Source organism: Canis lupus, chromosome 38 (genome assembly GCF_048164855.1).
Source record: "Canis lupus baileyi chromosome 38, mCanLup2.hap1, whole genome shotgun sequence".
Classification (NCBI taxonomy): domain Eukaryota; kingdom Metazoa; phylum Chordata; class Mammalia; order Carnivora; family Canidae; genus Canis; species Canis lupus.
Genome location: NC_132875.1, coordinates 4,378,861 through 4,401,612, shown reverse-complemented (window position 1 = coordinate 4,401,612; position 22,752 = coordinate 4,378,861). Strand labels below are relative to the sequence as shown.

Sequence of the window (22,752 nt, the reverse complement as noted above, 5' to 3'; positions counted from 1 at the left end):
CCAAAGAGATCGTGTATATTTGTTTGACAAACCTAACCCCCTTCTCAGGACATAAAAGCAGAGAGCTGCAAACCCCCCCCCCGGGGGGGGGGCTGCACCCAAGGGCTATAATTTACAATGGAGACTTTAAAGTGTGCACCCCCATGTGTCCCCCACTGGGGGGGATGTGGCTCAGGACTTTTCTGCAAGGCAGTTTGGCAGCAAATACAAAATCCGCCGGTTCCGCTTCATCTTCATCTGCATGACCCAGAACAAAGGAAATCTTTACCATGTGCAGGCTGAAACGCAGACATCGCAGAGATGGGGGGGAGGGAAGCGGCGGGGGCATATTCTAATAATACATTCTCAGAACCAACGGGAAGAAGGCTCTCCCCAAGCAACACCCCAGCATCCTAACGACAGCCATAAACACTTAGGCAAGTATTCATTCTTACCTGGATAAGGTAGACAAGACTTTTTCTCAAAATGTGGATGCTATGATGCCACAGCCCGCCCGGACTATCACATGGCCAGTTGATTCATGTAAGGCAGCCCTGGCCCAGTCCTTTAAGTACACTGAGACAAGCTGTGGCACCAGAGCCCTTCACAGAGACAAGCTGTGGCACAGAGAGCCCTTAAGGGAACTGGAAGCAGGACATCCGGAATGGGAAAAATCTAGGACCTAAAACATCTCTAGATCTAGACACAGCATTATCCAATTCAAAACGAATTCATCCTTTTTTAGTCACCCACAGGTGGAATAACTTTTAGAAATCATAGGAGTTTGGGGATCTTGGGGAAAAAACAGACCAGCTTCTCCCAATTATTTTCCAACATGTCAAACAAAACAAGTTCTTACTCGATCACGGTGCGTTTGTACTGCTTGACATCCTCGTGCTTCTTATTTATTTTGAATTGTGCTGTGGCGAGTTTTTCCTTCTTGACGATCATCAGTCTTTTGAAGGAATTTTCTTCTGTCTTCAACTTCTTCAGCTCTGACTCGTCACTCTCAATTCGGTCCTCCAAGCTCAGGCTCTGTAGGTCACAGAAGGTATGTAAAGTTGACATATCCAATTAGGATTTATAAACACGAACACCTATTTCCTGGGGTGAGCTATGAGATGAGACAATCTGAAGGTGAAATAAAACTGCCTGAGCCTGGAAAGCCGAGCAGAAGAATGCAGAGTCAGGAGGAGGCCGCAGCAAGGTGCTGGGGATGTGAGGAAAGAACAGGACCCCAGTCCAGGCTGCACAGAGGGGTTTGGGTCTCAACTAAGGTAGGAGGAATGGAGAGAAAAAGGGGAAACCCTCGGGTAAAAGCAGCAACCTCAATCTTTTTTGTTAACTCCGGATGACAGATAAGGGAGTGCAGGACACCTCAGGCCACCTCGCCTTCCAACCCCTACTTCCCTCAAAAAAAAAAAAAAAAAAAAAAAAAAAAATCCTTTATCAAATGCAATGTTAGTGATCCTGGGGACGGTGTGGGTTACTGTGATAAAGTTAAGAAGTAAAAAAGGATTTTCAAGCTTCCAGCCTGAGAAACTTAAATAACATTGGCATTAGCTCTCTCCATCTTCAGGGCAGGTACATAAACTACAATCCCAGGTACAATGTGAGGCCGTCCATCGAGACTTTAGGCTTACTGGTGAGAGGATCATTTCCAACTGTTAGAATAAGTTTAAAATTCCATTACTTTCTCCCAAAATATACATGGCAATCTGCCATGTTAATTAATCATTCATTTCATCTGAAGGTTACCATAGGTCTTACCGCGGCTGTGTTTAAGAAGAAAAATGTTTTATTGCTCAGTGTACACTGCCACATTTATTATACTCTAGAATGATCCTGCCTTTCTTTAGGAAAATAGTAACAAAAAGTAAAAGCAAGTCCGAGGAACTATAGTAAATGATTGCATAATAAAAACATTAAAATTCCACACTATACAAACCTCTTTTAAGATGCTGGTTAATTTTTCCCTATTATCTGCAAGGTCCTGTATTTTCTTCTGATATAACTGTAATTCCATTTGACATGAAGGCAAGCAATCAACGGAGTCTCTATAGATTTCATACTTTTCCATCACTTCTTGCTTTGAAAAAAAGAAACACAAAAACCAGTTTGATCGTCTCCTTTATGAAACTGCAGTACTGTCAATTTGTTTGCTCTTAAATAATTTCTGCACTTAATACTGAAAGCTTAAGAGCAGAGAACAATTAAGTTTCTAGGTCAGTAAGAATGTGCTATTACTGACATGTGTCTAAGTACATATAATTACGCTTCTTAATTGCCAAATATCCTTACACAAAGGAAAACTGCCACAATTTTACTAAATCACTCACTGAAGTACCTTCCAAAAGTTATTCATGATGATTTTAAAAGAGTTCGTGTCTGCTAATATTCAAACTGCTCCTAATTACTCCTGGGCAATTGTATTACCAATTATAATCTTCCTATTCATCTGTATAATAACTATCACTACAGCTGATTCTTTTTAAAAGATTAATTCCTCTTCTAAAATTAGAAAATGAACATGTTCACTCCAACCACCGTAACAATACAGACCGACTTTTCTTCTCCCCACTAGCCTACCCCTCCACCCACCTTATCAACCAATTGGACTTTGTCATCAGTGAAATGCTTAATCATATTATTGCTCATTTTTGTTGTCTTTTTCTTACCAATCTGTAAACACTCTTTGCATGTCATGGATGTAATTCCTTTACCTCTCATAGGCACTATAAACATGTTCCATAGGTTTTTTTCTATAGCCTTTGGGTTTCCAATCTCAATTAAAAAAAAAAAAAAAAAAATTCATCCCATTTTAAGATTATACAAATGTTCTCCTAAAATTTCTAAAATTGTTAAAGTTTTAATCCACAATTTGTTTTTGTAAATGGTGCAAGGTATAGACACAGTTCCCTTTTCTTCTAACTGAACAGCTAACTGAACCTTAATTAATTTTATTAAGTAAACTACACTTTTCTCCTAAATACTCAGACCTATTTTTGGCTCTCATTTCTGTTCTGGTGATCTTTGTCTATTCCTGTGTGATAATTCTTAATTATCAGGAATCACTAGAATAGGAAATTCAGAGATAAACCAGAAATGTTCTTTCAATTGATAATATAAAATCTCTGTCTCAAAAAAAAAAATTTAAAAAAAAAATCCCTGTCTCACAAAGGATGCTAACTTGTCTACCTGCTGCTACTTCTATCCCACTGTGTCTCCAGCCATCTCTCACAGTAATTCATCTTTTTAAACATAAATTATATCATGTTCCAATATCTGCCTTTTAAAGTAACCAGTGGTGTGCCCTTGTTCCTAAAGTAAAATCCAGTATCCTGAATAATCTGCCTATTGTTTATTTTTCTGTGGTCGCCTCATGCCACTCCCCCTCCTGTGCATTAGGCTGTGTTCCTTGAATATACCTTGCTTCCTTCTACCTCAAAGAATTTACACATGTTGCTCCCTCTGCCTCCAATGGTCTTCCATGTACAAATTTAGTAGAATAACCACTGTCTATTCTTCAGATGTCAGCATCAATTCCTACTTCCTTCCCCCCACTACCCCAGGTTTCCAAAACATTATATCAGGCTACCCTCATTATTTCAAAGAACCCTATACTATTTTTTGTTTCTCTTTTTGATGCTTTTTAAAAAATATTTTCAGAGCAGTTTTAGGTTCACAGCAAAACTAAGCAGAAGGTATAGGGACTTGCCATGTACTTCCATTATATAATTGATTATAAACTTAATACTTTTCTCTATCAGAAAAAATAACTAAATAAGTCTCCTGAGGACAGAATTTCTATTTTGATCACCCAGGACAAAAATCTCAAAAATGTGTTGCATAATTGAACAAATGTCTTAAAACTATACTTCTTTTCCCTACACCTACTTTAGAAGAGAATTACATATCAGGGACAAGAGCAAAAAGTTTAAGAGGAAAAGAAGTGTAGATAAACTTGGAAATCACAAAATTAACATACAACTAAACAAGAGTTGCTAAAAAGAAAAAAAAATATATGGAAAAGTGTTAAAATTATAAAAGGAAATTCACCCTGGAATTTTTAAGTTTCTGGACTGTGTCTTTCATTTTTTCTTTATAATTCTTTAGCTTCTCTGGAGAATCCACAATTTTTGTTTTCAAACTCTCTTGAACTTCTTTCAAAGAAACTACTGACAATTTCAGCTCATTCTGTTGAGAAAACATATTTACATATTAGACAGAGTAATAAAATTGTTAGCTTACCATATAATGGAAAATAACAAAGAAATTGGGTCCATGCTTGTTGTTGTGGGGGTAAAATTAAATTATGATCACCTGCTTATTTGCTCCCATTTGTCTATGGGCTAAAGACTAAGCCTCTCAGCAAGACATTCGAGGTCCTTTACTGTACTCCTCCTGTCCTTGCCAATGTCCTCTTCGGCCAGTTCCAGTACATCAACAACCTGCTAATACCAGTCCTAGGTTTACAGATGCAAGTGATCTTTCTTTGAGCAGTACAGTCCTTCTGAATACCATCATCCCACTCCTGTAGAGCCTCTTGAGTTTCATTCAGCCTTGGAAATCCTGCTCCCACTTCCTCTACCTTCTTTCTATGAAAAGTACAATCACTGTACACACAATGGTTTAATTATGGACTTAATCTGTGTTACTGAATTTGACTGAATGATCTGGGGTTGTGAAGAGTTATCTTTGTTCTCCCAGAACACAGACAAAGCAACAGCACTGAGGAGGTGGTCAATACAGGCCTGTTGAATTATAACAAATTTCCTTGCTCTCCTGAATTTCAAACCATTTGGGGAACTGAAGTGAAGGGCATTGGAGAATTCTGTGAAAACTCTCTGCAAGTCTCAAATTATATAAAAAGATAAAAATATTCATATAAACTTCCTCCCCAAGAATTAGTTGATAAATTACGTTTACATTGTGAGAGACTCTATGTATCGATATGGAAAGATTTTCATGAATATTAAGTAAAAGAATCAATTATAGAGGGATCCCTGGGTGGCTCAGCAGTTTAGCGCCTGCATTCAGCCCAAGGCATGATCCTGGAGTCCCGGGATTGAGTCCTACATCAGGCTCCCTGCCTGGAGCCTGCTTCTCCCTCTGCCTGTGTCTCTGCCTCTCTCTCTCTCTGTCTTTGTCTCTCATGAATAAATAAATAAAATCTTAAAAAAAAAAATCAACTATAGGTCAACGTATAACATAAACCCATTTCTAGGAACACAATAAGAAAGTAGCAACAGATAACTATATGCATCTATATAAAAAAATGCATGCAATGTCACTGGAAAAGGACAGGAGGGGAAGCAGGCCAGAGAAGAGGGCCTTCTGGTCTGACTCTCTGTCCCTCTCACTATACATATGTATGCATTGGAGTATTTTGTAACAGGAATATATTCCCCTACAGCTTGTGTAAATTGTCTACAAATTATTTTTTAACTAACAAATACCACAAATGATTTTACATTTTGACCAACTAACTCAGAGGCTAAAATTCAATGTTTGAAACAATATGTTATTTTAGCAACAGCCCCACTATGTTTGCTACTTTCACAAGCTTTACAAAACTAGAGGCCACCCTCCTTACAACTGACATTGACTTTTTTTTTTTTTTTTTAAGATTTTATTTATTTATTCATGACAGACACAGGGAGACAGAGAGGCAGAGACACAGGCAGAGGGAGAAGCAGGCTCCACGCAGGGGGACTTGATCCCAGGTCTCCAGGATCACACCCTGGGCTGAAGGTGGCGCTAAACCGCTGAGCCACCCGGGGTGCCCTGACATTGGCTTTCATCACATTTCTTCCCTTTATAAGAAGACTAAACTGGATATTCTAATTACAAAATGATGTTGTTTTAATGTAGATTTTAATGGGACAGAAAGAACTGCATAATAAAACTGAACCACAGTCAATACTACTCAGATCAAAGCATTTGCTAATAAAAAAAAGTGAGAGAAAAATGAGGAATATTTTATACCAAAGTAAATTTCAGGTAGTTCTATAATATGTGTTAATAGGGAAGCCATAAAAGTACAATGAGACAATGTGGGATTAAAAACATGAGAAATGGGACAGGGTTTTTTATGTATAGAATTAAATCCACAAACCATAAAGGCCGTGTCTATAAATTTTACAGTAAAAACATAAGCCTTCTAATGGAAAAAAATCATGAATTTTAAAGATAGTTAATATCCCTAATTCATAGTTTAAGAAAAAAAAACACAAAAAAACACCAAATAAGCCAAGAACCACAGGTAGTTTACAAAATAAGAAATAACAACAAACCATTGAATAGATGTCAAAATCACTAAGAATGAAAAAAGAAAATCAAAATTAAAATGAGGTGTTTTTTTTCCTATATAAGTGACAAAGCAAACTAAAAGCATCACATTTTGGCAACAATAGAAAAAAAGAACACTCTCAGATTCTCTTGGTAGGAATGTAAATTGATATCCTTTTAGAAGTCAGTTTGGCAAGGTGGGATAGTTTTAAACGTGTATTTCCTTGAACCCAGAAATCTTCCATGTAGGAAGATGAAAAGCAGCCCAGTACACAGACACCTGTGTGTGTATGCGGGTGGGTGTGCAGCACACACACGCAGCTGTCCAGCAGAAGAAACATTAGAAGCCAGCAAATGTCTGTCACTAGGGCACCAGAAGGACCTACATTAGTGCAATCACAGCCACATGCAGCTGTTAAGGTAATGAGGATCTACAGTGGAGTGCAAAGCATTTCTGCTCTTTTGTTCAGTGAAAAAAAAAAAAAAAAAGGCAGGTTTGAGGCATATAGAGTCTAATAGCTGATGTAAAATTACACATGCCTCTCTGCACAGAGAGGTGTCATATATGACACAAATCAGACTGTGTGCTGAGCTTTCAGGTGATTTTCACTCTCCTCATACATTTCTGCGTTTCCATTTAAAAAAAAAAAACAGTAGTCAGCTATTATATTTAAATTGAAAACAGTTGAATTAGTTTCATTTTAAGGAAAAATGGAGAAACATTAGGCTATAATAACAGTTAAAATACTCCACACAAAACATTCAAACCTTAAATGCTGGTTATATGAAAAGACACTTACCAAACGCTTGGTTTTCTCTGAAATATCAGACTTCTTTTGGGAATTTCCATCCTGAAGCACCATCTAAGGAAAAAAGAAAACTGTTTTCTGTAATGATTCAAAATAGATTTAAATTTCGCCACTCCATGCTTTCTCATAAAATAAAAGGTAAGAAAGGAAAGGAGTTAAATGGATTAGATCAAATATTCTCAAATTTCTCTGTTCACAATGCCCCCAGGCCAGAAGAAATACCTAAGGGTTCCTTTAGTAAGTAGTGGAGGCCACATCACTGCATAAGTACTTATGTCCTAACAACTTAGTAGCCCTTTGAAAAAGTCATGCATACAAATCCAAAGAAAAAACAATGTTTCTTTCATTCTTAAATAACCACAACTACTCCCATTGGATGCATGACCTATTGGATGCCCTGTACAAATTCACACGCGTTGGAATCTGAGTGGACACACATTCTCATTTCCTGCTCTATGAGTTTTTTCTTGGAATACTGGTTTCTCACCACAGCAAATGCCAAAACCCAGGTTTGCAAAGATACAAAAGGAGGCAATGTCAGTTACTGGAACCCGGAGCCAGCGGTTCAAGCACGGCAAAACAGATGCTGAGCATCTCTGTTTCCCCTGAAATTTTAAAACACCCTGAAGCAGCCCCGCAGGTTTGTGTCAAGTCCAGGGTGCTCCCACACATCATGGGAACAGCAAGATTAGAACGCGGAAAATCCTAAAAAATTCTAGTCAACAAGACAGTGTAGAACTTTGACCACACAAATGAATAATCACGGTGGACAGAAGTACATTTCCATCACAAGGAGCACAAACGGGCACAGCAATAGACCCTATATCTTTAGTAACTGAAAGTAACGTGCCCTTACCCCCTCCACATCCGTTAATTTTTTTTTTTTTTTTTTTTAATTTTAAGCTAACAATGGTGGAAATAAAATGAAACCTCATTCACTTGGGGCTGAGAGGCCAGGAGGGGGAGCTCTCACTCCGCACCACCAGCGTCAACCACAGGAAGCCTCATCAACAACCTCATCAACTGGGGGACCCAACAGGGCAAGACACCCACCCCATCTCCACGGGAAAGGCACTACCCCTGCCGCTCCACCAGTGAGGAACCATCACCACCCTCGACTCCTGCCTTTCCTCCCAGGACTTCCATTCACAACAACCCCTCCCAACGTCCCCCTTTCTCCATAAAATAACATTTCTCTCGTTTGTTTGTTGGGCTAGCCTATGGTTTTTGCCGCAGCCTACTTGTGCCAAACTGCAATTCTCTGCTATTCCCAAATAAGCTTATTTTTGCTGATAAGATAACTGTTTAATTTTTAAGGTCAACATAGCTGATACCGTTTTTTGACGAAATTCTTGATTCAGTGATTGCTGCAGCTCCTGAATATCATCGGAAAGCTGCTTGAACTCTGCTTGTTCTTCAACTGGAACAGAACTAAACATAGCAAAACAGATGAAAACAATATGTATCAAGTTCTTAACTTTGCAAGGCCAAAACAGTCCCTGTCCTCAAATGACTCAAGTGAAAGCAACAACAAAAAACTATCTGCTTTCATGTTTCTGAGTTCTCATCCCTCCATGTGACAGAGATTTAAAATAGATGACCTGGCCTCTACAACACAGAAAATAAAGATCAGATGGGCTCCTTTGGCCTTCCACCACCGAATCTATGAATTCACCTATGGACTAGCCTGCATGCGGACCTGTCTTTTCTAATGCGGCTCCTAATTCGAGGAGTGAGATACTCCCTTTCCTGTCAGTGATGGCTCCTGCCGGACTCCTCTCCTCCCCTCTCTCCCAGATCAGCCATTCCCTTTGCTCGGTCCATCCTTCTTAACAGCACTTGCCCGTGTAAAAGTTTCTGCCATGGGCATGGTTCACAACTTCTGTTTTGAGACATGGTACAGAATTGTGGTTTTAATTATTATTTCCCCGACCGCTGGTGAGTTTAATAATCTTTACATATTTTTAATTAGCTATTTGCATTTCTTCCTCTGTAAATCCCCTGTTCTTAGCCTCTGCCCATTTTTCTATTTTCCTTCTGCCCTTAGTTGGTAGGAACTTCATACATTAGGAATATTACACAGGCTTTCTTATGAGGGACAGTGCTCCTCTGCTGCATAGGCTGCAAATACCTGCTCCCAGTCTGTCACTTATCTCTTGACTTGGTTTATGCTAAACTTACCTGTGAAATTTTAGTATCTGCCTCCTATTCCCAGTCTCTGCAGTGTACTGCAGTCTCTAAAGACAATCTATATCAGGCCAGTTTAGGAAAGCTCCCCCGTGAAACAAAGAAACTCATAGCCATCAAGAAATTACAAGGGATGGGAAATCCTTCTGCTCAAAATCTATCTATCTACCTGACCAAGAAATCCTAATTCCTGAATGACTCTCCTAAGTGACTGGTGAGGCAAAACAAAACAAAGCTCTGTTGAAGGAGTAAAACTTTTAACAGAATTAACTGACCTTAAGGAAGAAGGAGAGGCCAGTTACTGCTCACCAACACACAATAAATACTTCCAGACAGAATTTAGGAGTTAAGTGAATCTCTTTAAAACAACTCAGGCTAATTCACTAACTATAAGAATATATTACATACTAAGAGAAAGAAGAAAGAGTTTTTCCTTTTTTGGGGACAGGTAAACTTAAATAGTCTGCTTTACTTGAAGTAGCCTACATGGTTGTAATATGCTACTCATGATTCATTTTACATCTTGAAATTATATTTATTTGTTAATCTACTTACTCAAGTCTCTCTAATTTCATTAACGCTTCCTGGTGTGCAGTATTTAACTGGTGCATTTTGTCCAGAGAAGATTTCTGTTAAAGCAACTTTCATATTAGTGCCTTTCAACACAAACAGTGATGTGCTTAAACAAAACAAAACAAAACAAAAAAACTCCCGGTACACACTGCAAAATGTTTACTCACCTCTCAGCTTTCACCATCAGAAATAAGACTTTAAGAGAGGACAGGAATTCGTGATGAGTGAATTAAGAATTCCTTATTCACACATAAATGCTGAGTTCTTACCATAGGCACTGTGCTAAGTGCCAAGAATAATACTCAAGAAGACAGAGTTACAGTTGGGATTTAAGTAGCTCATTTCCCTTGAAGGGTCAGATACATGCATGTTAGTCTACAAACCAGCTTGCTATGGGACTACATAGAAAGACATCCAGCCAACCTGGGTAATGGCTGGGGAGGAACAGCAAAGAGTGCTTCATAAAAACAACAGATGTTTGAGCTGTGTCTTTAAAAATGAGGAGAAATTAGCCAAGCAAAGTTGTATGTTTCTGTGAGTGTGTTAGCAAATACACATGAGGCTTTGGGGAGTCTGTGATGTTTAAAAAGTATCAGCTTAACATGATTTGTGCAAGGAAGCATTTATCTATATACTCAATGTAGCTGGAGCTGAAGTTCTAATTGTCTGGTATAACTCTGGCACTTTTCTAAGAATATGGTAACCCAAAACTAAGGACAGATGGAAACAGATCACACGGGTGACCCATAATCTTTCCAAAGTCTCTAAATCGTTGATGAAATGAGTTTCCATCTGTTAAAGTGATTTACTTGGACTAATCTTACAATGCAACATTGGGCAAGCGTGATAGACAAAACATCATTTGAGGCCATTCTTTAGAAAGCAAACATAAATCTCAAATACCTCGATTAAATAAAGCACACTACTATTAAACTTCAAAGGAAAATAATGTGAATTTGTCACTTTTCCTCTTCCTTTATATTTCCTAATATAGGAAAAGGAGCCTCAACTATAGTTAAGATTAGAACAAAAAACCCAGCCTTTCCCTAATGTTATCCAATAGCAAAGAGAACCTCATTCTGATATACATTTTCCAGTAATGGAGATCTGCTACTTACATAAATATTAAAATAAAATTGATCCTAATAGCTATATGACAATTAGATATCTGTGACAATCATTTCAAAACAGATTAGTAGTTCATAAGTGATGCTACTGATCTGGTTATGTGACCCAAAAATATATTTACATCTTACATATTGCCAAAGAAATTCCATATACGTCTCACGGCATGCTTCTCTGAAGTGAATAAAGTTGATAATGCCACTTAAAAACCGACTTGTCCGTTTTGTCTCTAAAATAGAAAGCAAGACTCCTTAAGTAAATCTTTGAGACAATGTAAAAATAAAATTCATCCTCTCCCACCATATACTCTGCTTGTAGCATGTAAAATAAAACTGTGTGCATGCTATAATTAATCAAAGTGCAAAAACTGTGCTCTAATATAAGATCAGAATTATCTTTGCATTAATAACTTTTAAAAAAAAGTAAATCATTTTTGGCTGAGAGTAAATAATAGGAAATAAATTTACTCTCCTATCTTAAACAACTTGAAAACCAGATAAAATATAAAAAGCAACAATTTTAGACACCAGATAACAAGTCCCTGAGAGAAACAAATGAGGTGAACCCTATTATATGCGTCAGCCTACTTGGGGGTTTTCAGGCTCTACTGCAAGGAGAGAACACAAACAACTATCAGGATTTGCTGAGTCACAAAGATAAGTTTGGTGTTTGGAGAGGCCAAGGCAACTAGAATTTATGAGTTCTAGAGGCCTTGGCCTTTCTCAACTAAACTCTATCTTCCTGACAGCCTTTATAAATATATTCTATAAATATATTCTGTTTGTTAAGGAAGAAAGAGAAATGCATCAGCATTATAAGAAAAGAGGAAGATTTTAAGTCCCAAATCAAACTTTTATACTTAAAAAATGTCTGAAATAAAAAACACACCAGATGGGATTAATAGCAGATTGACCCGACAGATGAATGCATTAGTGACAATGAAGACACAACAATAAAAGCTATCTGAAAGGCCAGAGAGAAAATAATGAATATAGCACCTATGAGCTGAAGGACATCAAATAGCATAACAAATGTGTAATTGGATCCCACAGAAAGGACTGGCAGAAAAAAACCTTGTATAAAACGTCCAAATATTTTCCAAATTTGATAGACACTACAGACATAGCCAAGGAAGTGAGTAAATCTAAGTGGGAGTTGGAGAACAGTGGGGAGTGGGGGAGAGGAACATGACAACAAATAGAAAATCCCCCAAAAGCACATTATAATGCTAAAAACTTGTGATAAGGAGAAAGTCTTATAAGCAACTAGACAGGGGGAGGATGAAAAGAAAATAAGTCCCAGCTAAGTAAGCAAGTAAATAATTACTTTCATGTAGGAACGGTTGCTGATGCCTCGGGACTCGGTGCTGAGGTCCCTAGAAGATGTGGGACTCTAGGAAGACTACATCCTTAGTGAAAAGGTAGATAAGGAAAACAAAAATCTCACACCAGTGAAGGAAATGACAAAGCTACTACTGTCTCTTAGCCTTGTCTCTGGTGAGAAAATAATCTCAGAATTCTAAAGCTTGAACCCACCACCATAAGGATTTTGTTCGAGTTAAACTCTGTATGTGATCCGAGAACTACCACAATCAGGAATTAAAAAGTGATCATTAGCCAACATTAACCCTGGAACAACTGCCAGAAGCAAAAAGCATCTCAGGAGGCATGTGGCCTCAACTCCAGGAGCAGAAGGCCACAGGACTATTCTGCTGAAGACAAGCTTAAATTTATAATCCAAAGGCTTATGTGCACATGTACGCACACACAGAAGAAACAATCTGTCATCGAGTTATGGGATATGGCTAAAGCGGGACAAAAGGGAAATGTATGGTACTAACACCTGTGTTAGGAAAGAAGACAGGTCTCAAATTCATGTCCTCAGCTTCTACCTTAAAAAAAAAAATAGGAGAAAAAAACCCAGCAAATCCAAACTACACATGAAAAAAAGAGGGAACAACAATAAGTACAGAAACCAATAACATAGAAAACATGAATTCAGAAAAATCAATGAAACCAAAAGCTGATTCTTTGAAAAGATAAACAAAATTGATTAGCCTCTGGCCACACTGGTCTGGGAAAACTATAAGGGTGAAGAAATAAATTACCAGTGTCAGAATGAGAGAGGGACATCACTATGGACCCCAAAGACTGAAAAATGATAAAGGAAAGTTACCAACAACTTTATGTTAATAAATTTGCCAACTTCTATGAAGTGGATAAGTTCCCTGAAAAGGGAAAACACCAAAGCTCACTCAGGAGCACTGGCAATAAACCATCAGCATTTGATATTATCAGTGTTCTGGACTTTTGCTATTCTAATAGGTGTGTGGTAGTTGGTCAGTTGATTGTTGACAAAAACTGCCAAGGTAATTCAATGGAAAAAGAACAAATCTTTTCAACAAGTAGTGCTGAAATAATTGGTGACTATATCCAAAAAAAGAAAAAAACATGAACTTTGGCCCTGACCTTACATCATATATAAAAATCCAAGCATTAAATAATAAAAGCTAAAACTATAATATGCTTGGGGTGTCTGGGTGCCTTAGTTGGTTAAGCATCCAACATTTGATTTTGGCTCAGGTCATGATCTCAGGGATCAGGGGATCAAGCCCAGCACCTGGCTCTGTACTGGGTGTGGGGCCTGCTTGAGATTCTCTCTCCCTCACCTGCTGCCCCATCCCCCACTCATGCACACTCTAGCACATTCTCTCTCCCTAAAATAAATAGATGATAGATAGATAGAACTATGATATACTTAGAATACACAAATAAAATCTTACATCTCTGAGGCCAAGATTTCTTACTACTACACACACAAAAAATGGTTTTATGAATCATTTTTATGAAAAAAGAAAAAACTGATCAATTAGAATCTTCAAATTGAAGTATATTTTGCTTTCAAAAGATATTGTTATATTAAAAAAGCAAGTAATAGACGGGGAGAAAATATTTGAGTAATATTTATCTGATAAACTATGTGTTTTTATAGTATCTGAAGAAGCCGTACAATAATAGACAAACAAACAAACAAAAGACAGGGGCATGTGGCTTGCACAGTTGGTAAAGCATGTGATTTTTTTTTTTAAGATTTTATTTATTTATTCATGAGAGACACAGAGAGAGGCAGAGACACAGGCAGAGGGAGAAGCAGGCTCCATGCAGGGAGCCCGAAGTGGGACTCGATTCCGGGACTCCAGGATCATGCCCTGGGCCAAAGGTGGTGCTAAACCGCTGAGCCACCCAGGGATCCCCGCATCTGACTCTTGATCCGAGGTTGTGAGCTTAAGCCCCACATTGGGTACAAAGATTATTTAAAAAAATAAAATCTTAAAAGAATGATTCAAAAAGACACTTCGCCTAAGAAGATATATGGATGGCAAATAAGCATATGAACATATGATATGCTCTTAGTCCAGTGAAATGAAAATAAAAACCACTAAAAATCTCCAATATCAAGTCCAGGGAGGACATGGAGCAATTGAAAACTACCAGATATTGCTGATGGTATGATGCCACCACTTTGGAAAACAGTTCAGCAGTTTCTTAAAACACTGAGTATGCACCTAACACATGAGCCAGCATTTCTACTGCTAGGCATTTACCCAAAGAAATAAAAACACAGGTCCTTACGAAGACTCATAGCCTAGGTTCAGAGCAGCCTTGTTCATAATGGCCAAAAATGGAAACAATATACATGTGTATCAACTACAAAAATTGTAGTTTATATTTACAATAGAATACTATTCCAAAATAAAAAGAAACAAAGTACTAATAAATGCAACTAATCTCAAAAGCATTCTGCTAAGTTAAAGAAGCCAGACACAAGACTACAGACTATTATCTCATTTATATCAAATATTAGACAAGAAACTACAGTGTCAGAAAGTAGATCAGAGGTTGTCAGGGAAAAGGGGTGGTGGGAAGTGATCAACTGTAAGGGGACCCCAGGGAACTGTTGTAGGCTCAATTTCCATGCATGATTGTGGCAGCGGCAAGACAACTATATATCTTTGTTAAAATTAATTTAGTTATGTTTAAAATTGGTTAATTTTTATTTTGTGTAAATTATAGATCAATAAACAAAAAGGTAGATCAGGAAGAGGAAAAAACATTCTTTTGAAGATTATTTATTTATTCATGAGAGACACAGTAAGAGGCAGATACAGGCAGAGGGAGAAGCAGGCTCCTTGTGGAGAGCCTGATGCAGGCCTCGATCCCAGGACCCCAGGATCACCACCTGAGCAAAAGGCAGATGCTCAATCACTGAGACACCCAGGTGCCTGAAAAAAATTTTTTGAATAGCACACTGAATCTCTTGCAACATAGAACAGCTTGATGTACAAATATCAAGGAGTCAAAGGAATTAAGGACATTTAAATAAAGAGAAAGAGAAATTGACATTTTTTTTAAATTTTTTTTTTATTTTTATTTATGATAGTCACAGAGAGAGAGAGAGAGAGGCAGAGACACAGGCAGAGGGAGAAGCAGGCTCCATGCACCAGGAGCCCGACATGGGATTCGATCCCAGGGCTCCAGGATCGCGCCCTGGCCAAAGGCAGGCACTAAACCGCTGCACCACCCAGGGATCCCAAAATCGACATTTGAATAAATATCAAAACTATTCTTATCCAAGGTAAAATATATTTTCTTCAAGGTAAGAAGTAATTGTTCTACTTGAGAAAATTAGTATGATGAATCCACTATGCAATATCACAGCTTGCATATTCATGTTTTCAAATTCACAGAATAAATTTTAAGTGTAAGGAGTTAAGAAAAACGGATCAGAAAAACAGCCTTCCTATGGATCTACAAAGGAAAACAATTCCAGTAATACGATTAAAAATTTCATCTTAGGAATGGGATATATTTTCTAAAGCCAATTACCTGTAGTTGTTTTGTTTTGTTTTGTTTTGTCTTTTACATTTATTGATGGGGAAGTAAAATACTAAATTGAAGTCAGATATTAAAAATTATTTTAAATTCTCACTTACTTGGATATAGAATATCAGCAATCTCAAAGTCATTCACCCGACAGATGGGCATAAATGAGTCCCTTGAAGAATAAGTGGAGAAAGAATACTATGAGTTATATTTAAACTACAGGATATAAACATTTTATTTTCCAAGAGATTTCTGGATATGTTTCTCAATGTCAAAAGACCAAGCAGAAGTCTACTACCATGCATAATCCAGAAAATCTACATTTTCCGTACACTACACAAGTATTCAAACAATACCAAGGCATAAATCCTAATAAACAGCACACACTTTTGGAGGTACTAGGACTCTTTAAAAACCTCCAGACCATTTTAGATTCACAACCTTAAAACCTCCTTTGAAAGCAGAATTTTAAATGCCACAGAAGGAAGCAGTTAGTTCTATTTGAAGAAAGTCTACAATTTTGAATGTGCTGAAAGAGTGGAGGGGGAGATGATAGAAATTCTTTCTCCAAGAAAATCCTGTCATTAAGAGAGCTTAATGTAATGAAAATATGAATGCATGTAGTCTAAGAAAATAAAATGACTTTACTCACAGATGAATAAATAAATTGCTGACTGGCAAGAAGCCTTCCATGATATGTGGATACAGGACTTCTGAGTTCACTGGCATCTAAATGTAAGATATCACAAAATCTAAGTTATACATTGATAGACAAAATGAGTAAAATTTTCAACCTCAAGATACTTTTTTTTTTTTTTAAGTAGGCTCCACACCCAATGTGGGGCTTGAACTCATGACCCTCAGCTTAAGAGTCACATGCTCTACTGAGCCAGCCTGGCACCCCTCCTTGATCATAAATTAATATCAAAATAATCTTATCATTACATTTTTAAAACTTAGCAAACAAAACTAGAATTGTTGCTAATAATGCTAGGTTCACAGCAGGTGCTCAGTAAAGATTTTTTTAAATGAATGAAAGAATGAAGGGGTAAAGTCAGCATTTACCAAATATCAAGTACTATGCTAAGCATTTCATATGCATTCTTTCTTAATTTTCACAACAGTGTGCTATCCCTTTTTTGTACACAAAGAAACTAGGCCTTAGCAAGGTTCCATAGCAAATACGTGGCAAAGCCTTTGGTTTTTAAGCAATATGTAATCATATTGATGAGATTCTAACAATAGTACATTTTTAGTAAAACTTCAGATCATGCCCTGAGGGTTCAAAAACAAAATTAAGAAAAATGACTTTTCCTACTAGCAATACCTAATTTGCTAAAGCTCAGTTGCCTTATTTCAATTGTTTTAAACATTAATATACATCTTTCACTGTAATTTGGGAGTCCTTCCTCAGAAAAGAGAGTATGTGGGAAGGCTCTGCTGCTGCTCATTAGGCTCTGAAGACAAACCTGTAAATCTGTGAATAACTGCACAGTTATTTGTGTCATTTAAGTCTTTTACTACTGTCGTCTTACTAAAGCTATCAATATAAGCTATTATTATAAGATTCTTCTGCAAGGGACATTAATTTTATATAAGCCTTTAATTCTGTTAAAATTAAAGTCAAGAACTTCCTATCCTGAAGCCAGTATGCCATCTGAACAAGGGAAATGCAGCGAAAGAATGTAATTTTGCCTCATCTTAAACCCACCATGTAAAAATGCTCCAGTCGAATTCCATATACTATTTGTAAGGCTCTCATGTAGATCATGTGCAAGACTTCAGGCTACAAAAGAAAAACAACTTTTAATACTCTGATGCACGACTCTACAGCTGAATTGCTGTCATCATTACCATTCAAAATTGTAGTCAATGGATGCTAAGAGTATCAAAATTACTCTATTCCCCTTGAAATATTCAATTTTTTCCAAACTTTAAAACACCTATATACTTATCAGTTTGCTCAGATGTTATAAGTGGTCAATGAGATCAGCTGTTTTAAGCTTATAAACAGAATGAGAACAAGTATATGTAAATCCAATCCATCCACATTAGGGAAGACGGGTTAGTCTTTTAAAACAGATTGCAGGCATGTGGCAAACATAATGGCATACTGAGAGTGTATTAAAAAAAAAAAAAAAAAAAAAAGACCATGGGTAAACTTATTTCATGCTTTAGATGTTAAGGTTTCCTGAGATATTAAAGTTTAAGTGAACACTATGATCCTAGAGGTATAAATTTATTAGAGTAGCATGGAATTTTAAAAAGTTTTGTCTTTTAATTCAGCAGCTGCCAAGTACTGGCCTGTAGAACCAGTTTTGTTCCATATATAAATTCATTTATTCTGAGATTATTCCTTCCATTTTAAAGATTAAAAAGGGACTGAGATCAAAAAGTTTGAGTTCTATATCATTAAACCGGGTTTTCTTCAAGACCAACACAGAAAGATGGACGGAGACTTTGGGATTTTCTGTGACACATAAGTAGTTCATTTTTGCATTTAATAACTAAAGAAATAAGAACGAAGCCTGTCAAAACAAGTCAATCCCCCCCTTGGGGCACAATGCAAGAAAATTAATCTGTAAGCTTCCAAAGAGAATTGTTTCTAGGCACTTTTTATTGTTGGAAACCACTTAGAAGAGGTTCCTCCAAGTCCTACCAATAAATGATACGCTCAGACCACTACAATAATAATAAAAAAATGTAATATACTTTAATATGTCTATGATTTAGAAGTGGGTTTTTTTTCTTTCTTCTTTTTTTAAAGAAAACAACCATATTAAAGAACTGAATTCCTAATGGGAATGTAAATGTCACCTGACATATAAACTTAACAGTATTTTGAAATTACACTAGGTGAGAGACTGCTTCTGGATTAAAATGACTGGCCCACATCAAGTAATAGGGCACATCCTCTTCTGCAAACACTACAGAGGCAGAGTAGTTTCACTTGTTTTTTAAATGCCACCATCCACATGCAAACACAATCACACTGTACCTTTGGATTTGGATAAAGATCACTCTTGGAGAGGTTTTTACCATCAGTTCCTGTTAAGATTTTGTTGCGAATATGAATCACAATCTCAGCTACGTTATATCTGGGGAAAGACAAAGTTTCCATCTTGGGAATCTCCCGCTAGTCTGAAGAAAGAAAAGGCAAAGATCAGAAACATGGCACAACCTGCTGTTCTCTTTATCTGGAAGCTGATAAGTATAAGCAAATTTAACAAGCCATCATTGAACTATTCATAGAAGTGCTAACTACCATCAAACACCCTAGTAAGATAACACAATTACATACATATGGATATCCTAAATAATAAATGTGTGCATATATGTGTGTGTCCTAAAATACATTTTATTCTGAAATGGCTCAGTCATTCTCTAAATTTCCTAATGCTGTTGAAAGAGGACTTTGCTTGAATATACTTGAAAAACCATGTGTTTTCTTTGTTAAATCTGGGGGGACTTAGGGTTTAACAAGATTGGTCCTGAGAATCCTCAAAGCAAGATATGTAGGCGACACTCTCAGCAGAAGTTCGATATAAACAGTATCAATATAGGGAGATAATAAAATTGTATGGCGATCTTACATACTATTAAATGTACACATAATGAGATGGATCATAAGATTTAAGAAGCACACAGGAAGAGAGAGCTAAAACAAAAAATACAGTCAAAATAGAATGCTGTGATTGGTAGGAATTCCAATCACCAGAGAGATAACCTAAAAAAAAACAACAATAAAAATCACTCTCCCCTAATGTCCTTGGATGTGAGATATTCCCACCTGTGTCCCCGTGGAGCAGTCGTTCTGGCAATTAAGCACCCCCAACCCCAGGGGAGGGGGGACCTCCGGGTACGTGTGGAGACATCTTTGGCTGTCAGGACTGGAATGGGGGTGCCATGGAAACCTGGTGCGGAGAGGCCCAGCATGCTGCTAAAGAACCTACCATGCACAGGTCAGCCCCCCCGCAGCAAGTAATTATTCAGTCCAAGTGTCAGTGATGTTGAGGTTAAGAAATCATGTCCTAGAGCTCTGCATTTAACTGTTATGATGCCTGCCACAGTGCATTGTGGTTACGTTCCTAGAACTCCGACACTACACTTGGAGCCCCTGTAAGCTGACATCTTTTCATTTTCTTCTTATTTCCAGCTGTGCCCAACAGAGCAGCAGTAGTGACAGCAGGAGAAGCACGAGCCATAGCAGCCACTGCCTCTGCCTTGTTCACAACATTGGATTTATTACATTCAGATCCCCTACTCTGTGAGGAAGTAGCATACTTCAAGAGACCCAGTGTGAATAAACCCAGTTTTGCAAAAAAAAAACGGAAATGACCCATGATTCTGAAAAATCCGTTTCTTTGGGTGCCTAATGTTTCTTAGAATTCTATAGCTAAAAAGAAGCTTCTCCAACTTGCCTATAACCTCTGATAAATGTAGAAAGCCATTCTGAAAGATGGCTGGAAACATCTTTGCACTTCTGTGTGAACACGTGCAAACATCACAAAATTCACTAATTCTCAAGGCAACTCTTTTCCACTTCAGTACGGCTCAGTAATTAGATTAGAAATCTGCTCATTGTGACCTTTACCCACTGGTCCTATTTCTAGTCAGTGCAACCACAAAGAATGCATTAATTTCTGTTTCCATGACATCACTTTTAAAAATGTGAAGAAAAAAAAATAAAAATGTGAAGAAAGCTATCCTATCTCTGCCTTGCTATCTCTTCTCCAAGGTTAAGTAAATATGATCTAAGTAGAGCCACTGCTTATATGACATCATTTTAGAAACTTTACCATTTTACTTACTCTCCTCTAAACCAATCTGGTCAATGTCTTCTCAAAATGCAATGCTCAAACTGAGCACAATACTCCAGATATGGTTTGCCTGGGGCAGAGTATCCATACAGTAGATATTGGCCACAGCTGGTCTAGTCGACAACTGTAGCCCTTACTGACTCTGTCTCTCTCTCTCTCTCTCTCACACACACACACACACACACACACAAATCAACTAAAGCTCCGAGAACTTCTTCAGTGTGACCCATCGATAGCAAGCCAGGTCTTCTCCATGTTTTTCTTACATAATTATTTGAACCTTAACCAAGGATCCTCACTTCCCATCACTGAATTTTATGACTTCACACTTTCATTCCATAGCCAGCGTCTTTCTGATTCCAGATCCTGACACCTCACATATTAAATGTCCTTTTCAGCATAAACACACATTCCACATTTTCATCTAAGTCACAGATTTAAAAACCATTGATAAAGACTTGGCTGGAGGATTGCAGAAAAAGTCAATTTTCGGAAACAAGCTACATCTGGATCAAAGAAATTCATGAGAGGGGGTCAGTGAAGAGTCGGACTCTTGCTTTTGGCTCTGGTGATGACTTCTGGGTCATGGGATGGAGCCGCAGGTGGGGCTCTGAGCTCAGCATGGAGTCTCCTGGGGATTCTCTCTCCCTCTGCCCCTCCTGCTTGTGCTTGCTCGTGCTCTCTCTCTCAAATAAATAAACCTTTAAAGAAAAAAAGATTATCGGGACACCTGGGTGGCCCAGTGGTTGAGCGTCTGCCTTCAGCCCAGGGCATGACCCCGGGGTCCTGGGATCGAGTCCCACATCCAGCTCCCTGCAGGGAGCCTGCTTCTCCCTCTGCCTGTGTCTCTGCCTCTGTCTGTATCTCTCATGAATAAATAAATAAAATCTTTAAAAAAAAAAAAAAGATCATTGTAAGAGAGAAAGAGTAGGTGTAAAATACCTTCATCATCATCATCATCACACATCCTTTTCTAACATGTCTTGCACACTATCAGAGCAGTCCTTACAAACACGAATGCATCATGTAACATCTTCACGAAAAAAATACTTCACCCGACCCGCCACCTCGGTTTCAAATGTTTCTGTTGTTTTTTTTCTTTTTTCTTTTTTTTAAAGCATCCTAATATTTAATAAATCCATGAGTTTCCTGTGTCAAGTTAGTCTCCTCCCAGGCGTTCCCAATAACTCCCAGTGCTTCTTTCTTGAAATCATCCCCCATACCCAATTTCTACCTTTCTTTGATGGTAAACCTCAGTTCCAAGCACAGTACGACCTCTCTAGGATATAAATGACCTGGTCACGTATGCACCGCGACCCCAGGACCGCCCAGCAAGTCAGCAGGTATCAACTGCTAAATTCTCCCTCCGGTTCCTCATTTATCTGCGACACCGAGAAGCTGAGCAGAGTGGACGCTGCCAGAACACCTGTTAGGATCGTACACGCTTCGCTTTGCTAAAACAAGCTGGTTTAGGAAATCCAAATTCCGGGAGGCAAAGGCTAAACAACAACAACAAAAAACCAAAAACCAAAAAACGTCCCCCCGTGCCCGCCCCCGCTCACTCACCGCGCCCGCCAGCCGCCCGCAGGACGCCGAGGAGCTGCGGGGCTGCCGCACGCGAAGCCACAAGTCAAAAGTCAACAGACGCCAACCACCAACCGCTCGTCCCTTTTCAAACTTGCCGCCTCCCATCGGAAGCCCCGCCCACTTCCGCCCCGCCCACTTCCTGCGCGGCCGCCGCGCCGGGGGCCGAGGAGGCTCAAGAGACGCGACGCGGGAGGGGCTTGCGCTGCGAGAGAGGGCGCTGGGATGCGAGCGGAACCGTTTCTCGTGGCGTTGGCGTCCGGGCGGAACTGGATTCCTTGGGACGAGGGGGCGCTGTGGTCCGCCGGAAGCTCTGGGCTCTTCCTCCGTAACACCCTCCCCTCCCCCAGGAGCCGGACCGGCAGATGCTCCTGACCCCGCTGCTCCTCCAGCTCTGGGCTCTTCCTCCGTGACCCCCACCCCGGAGCTGGGCCCGCAGGTGCTCCCGACCCCGCTGCTCCTCCAGCGCGGGGCTCTTCCTCCGTGACCCGCCCCCCCCGG

The 22,752-nt window shown here is 38.7% G+C and overlaps 1 protein-coding gene across 2 annotated transcripts in view; it reads right to left on the bottom strand.

Moving 5' to 3' along the window:
• Window positions 1-22,375, bottom strand: part of NUF2 (NUF2 component of NDC80 kinetochore complex) — a 28,313-nt gene extending 5,938 nt beyond the window's left edge. The window contains exons 1-12 of one of the 2 annotated variants that reach the window (XM_072814995.1): window positions 22,234-22,375; window positions 18,846-18,988; window positions 17,559-17,633; window positions 16,500-16,576; window positions 15,958-16,019; window positions 11,096-11,193; window positions 9,822-9,895; window positions 8,414-8,510; window positions 7,071-7,133; window positions 4,039-4,176; window positions 1,928-2,068; window positions 839-1,014 (exon numbers count right to left, since the gene is read on the bottom strand). In XM_072814995.1, the coding sequence (XP_072671096.1) occupies window positions 839-1,014; window positions 1,928-2,068; window positions 4,039-4,176; window positions 7,071-7,133; window positions 8,414-8,510; window positions 9,822-9,895; window positions 11,096-11,193; window positions 15,958-16,019; window positions 16,500-16,576; window positions 17,559-17,633; window positions 18,846-18,968 (1,124 nt within the window). In that variant the 5' untranslated portion in view covers window positions 18,969-18,988; window positions 22,234-22,375. Of the gene's footprint in view, window positions 1-838; window positions 1,015-1,927; window positions 2,069-4,038; window positions 4,177-7,070; window positions 7,134-8,413; window positions 8,511-9,821; window positions 9,896-11,095; window positions 11,194-15,957; window positions 16,020-16,499; window positions 16,577-17,558; window positions 17,634-18,845; window positions 18,989-19,637; window positions 19,756-22,233 lie in introns of those variants that run through there. The other variant, XM_072814996.1, reaches the window with a different exon arrangement.
• Window positions 22,376-22,752: the final 377 nt, after the last annotated feature.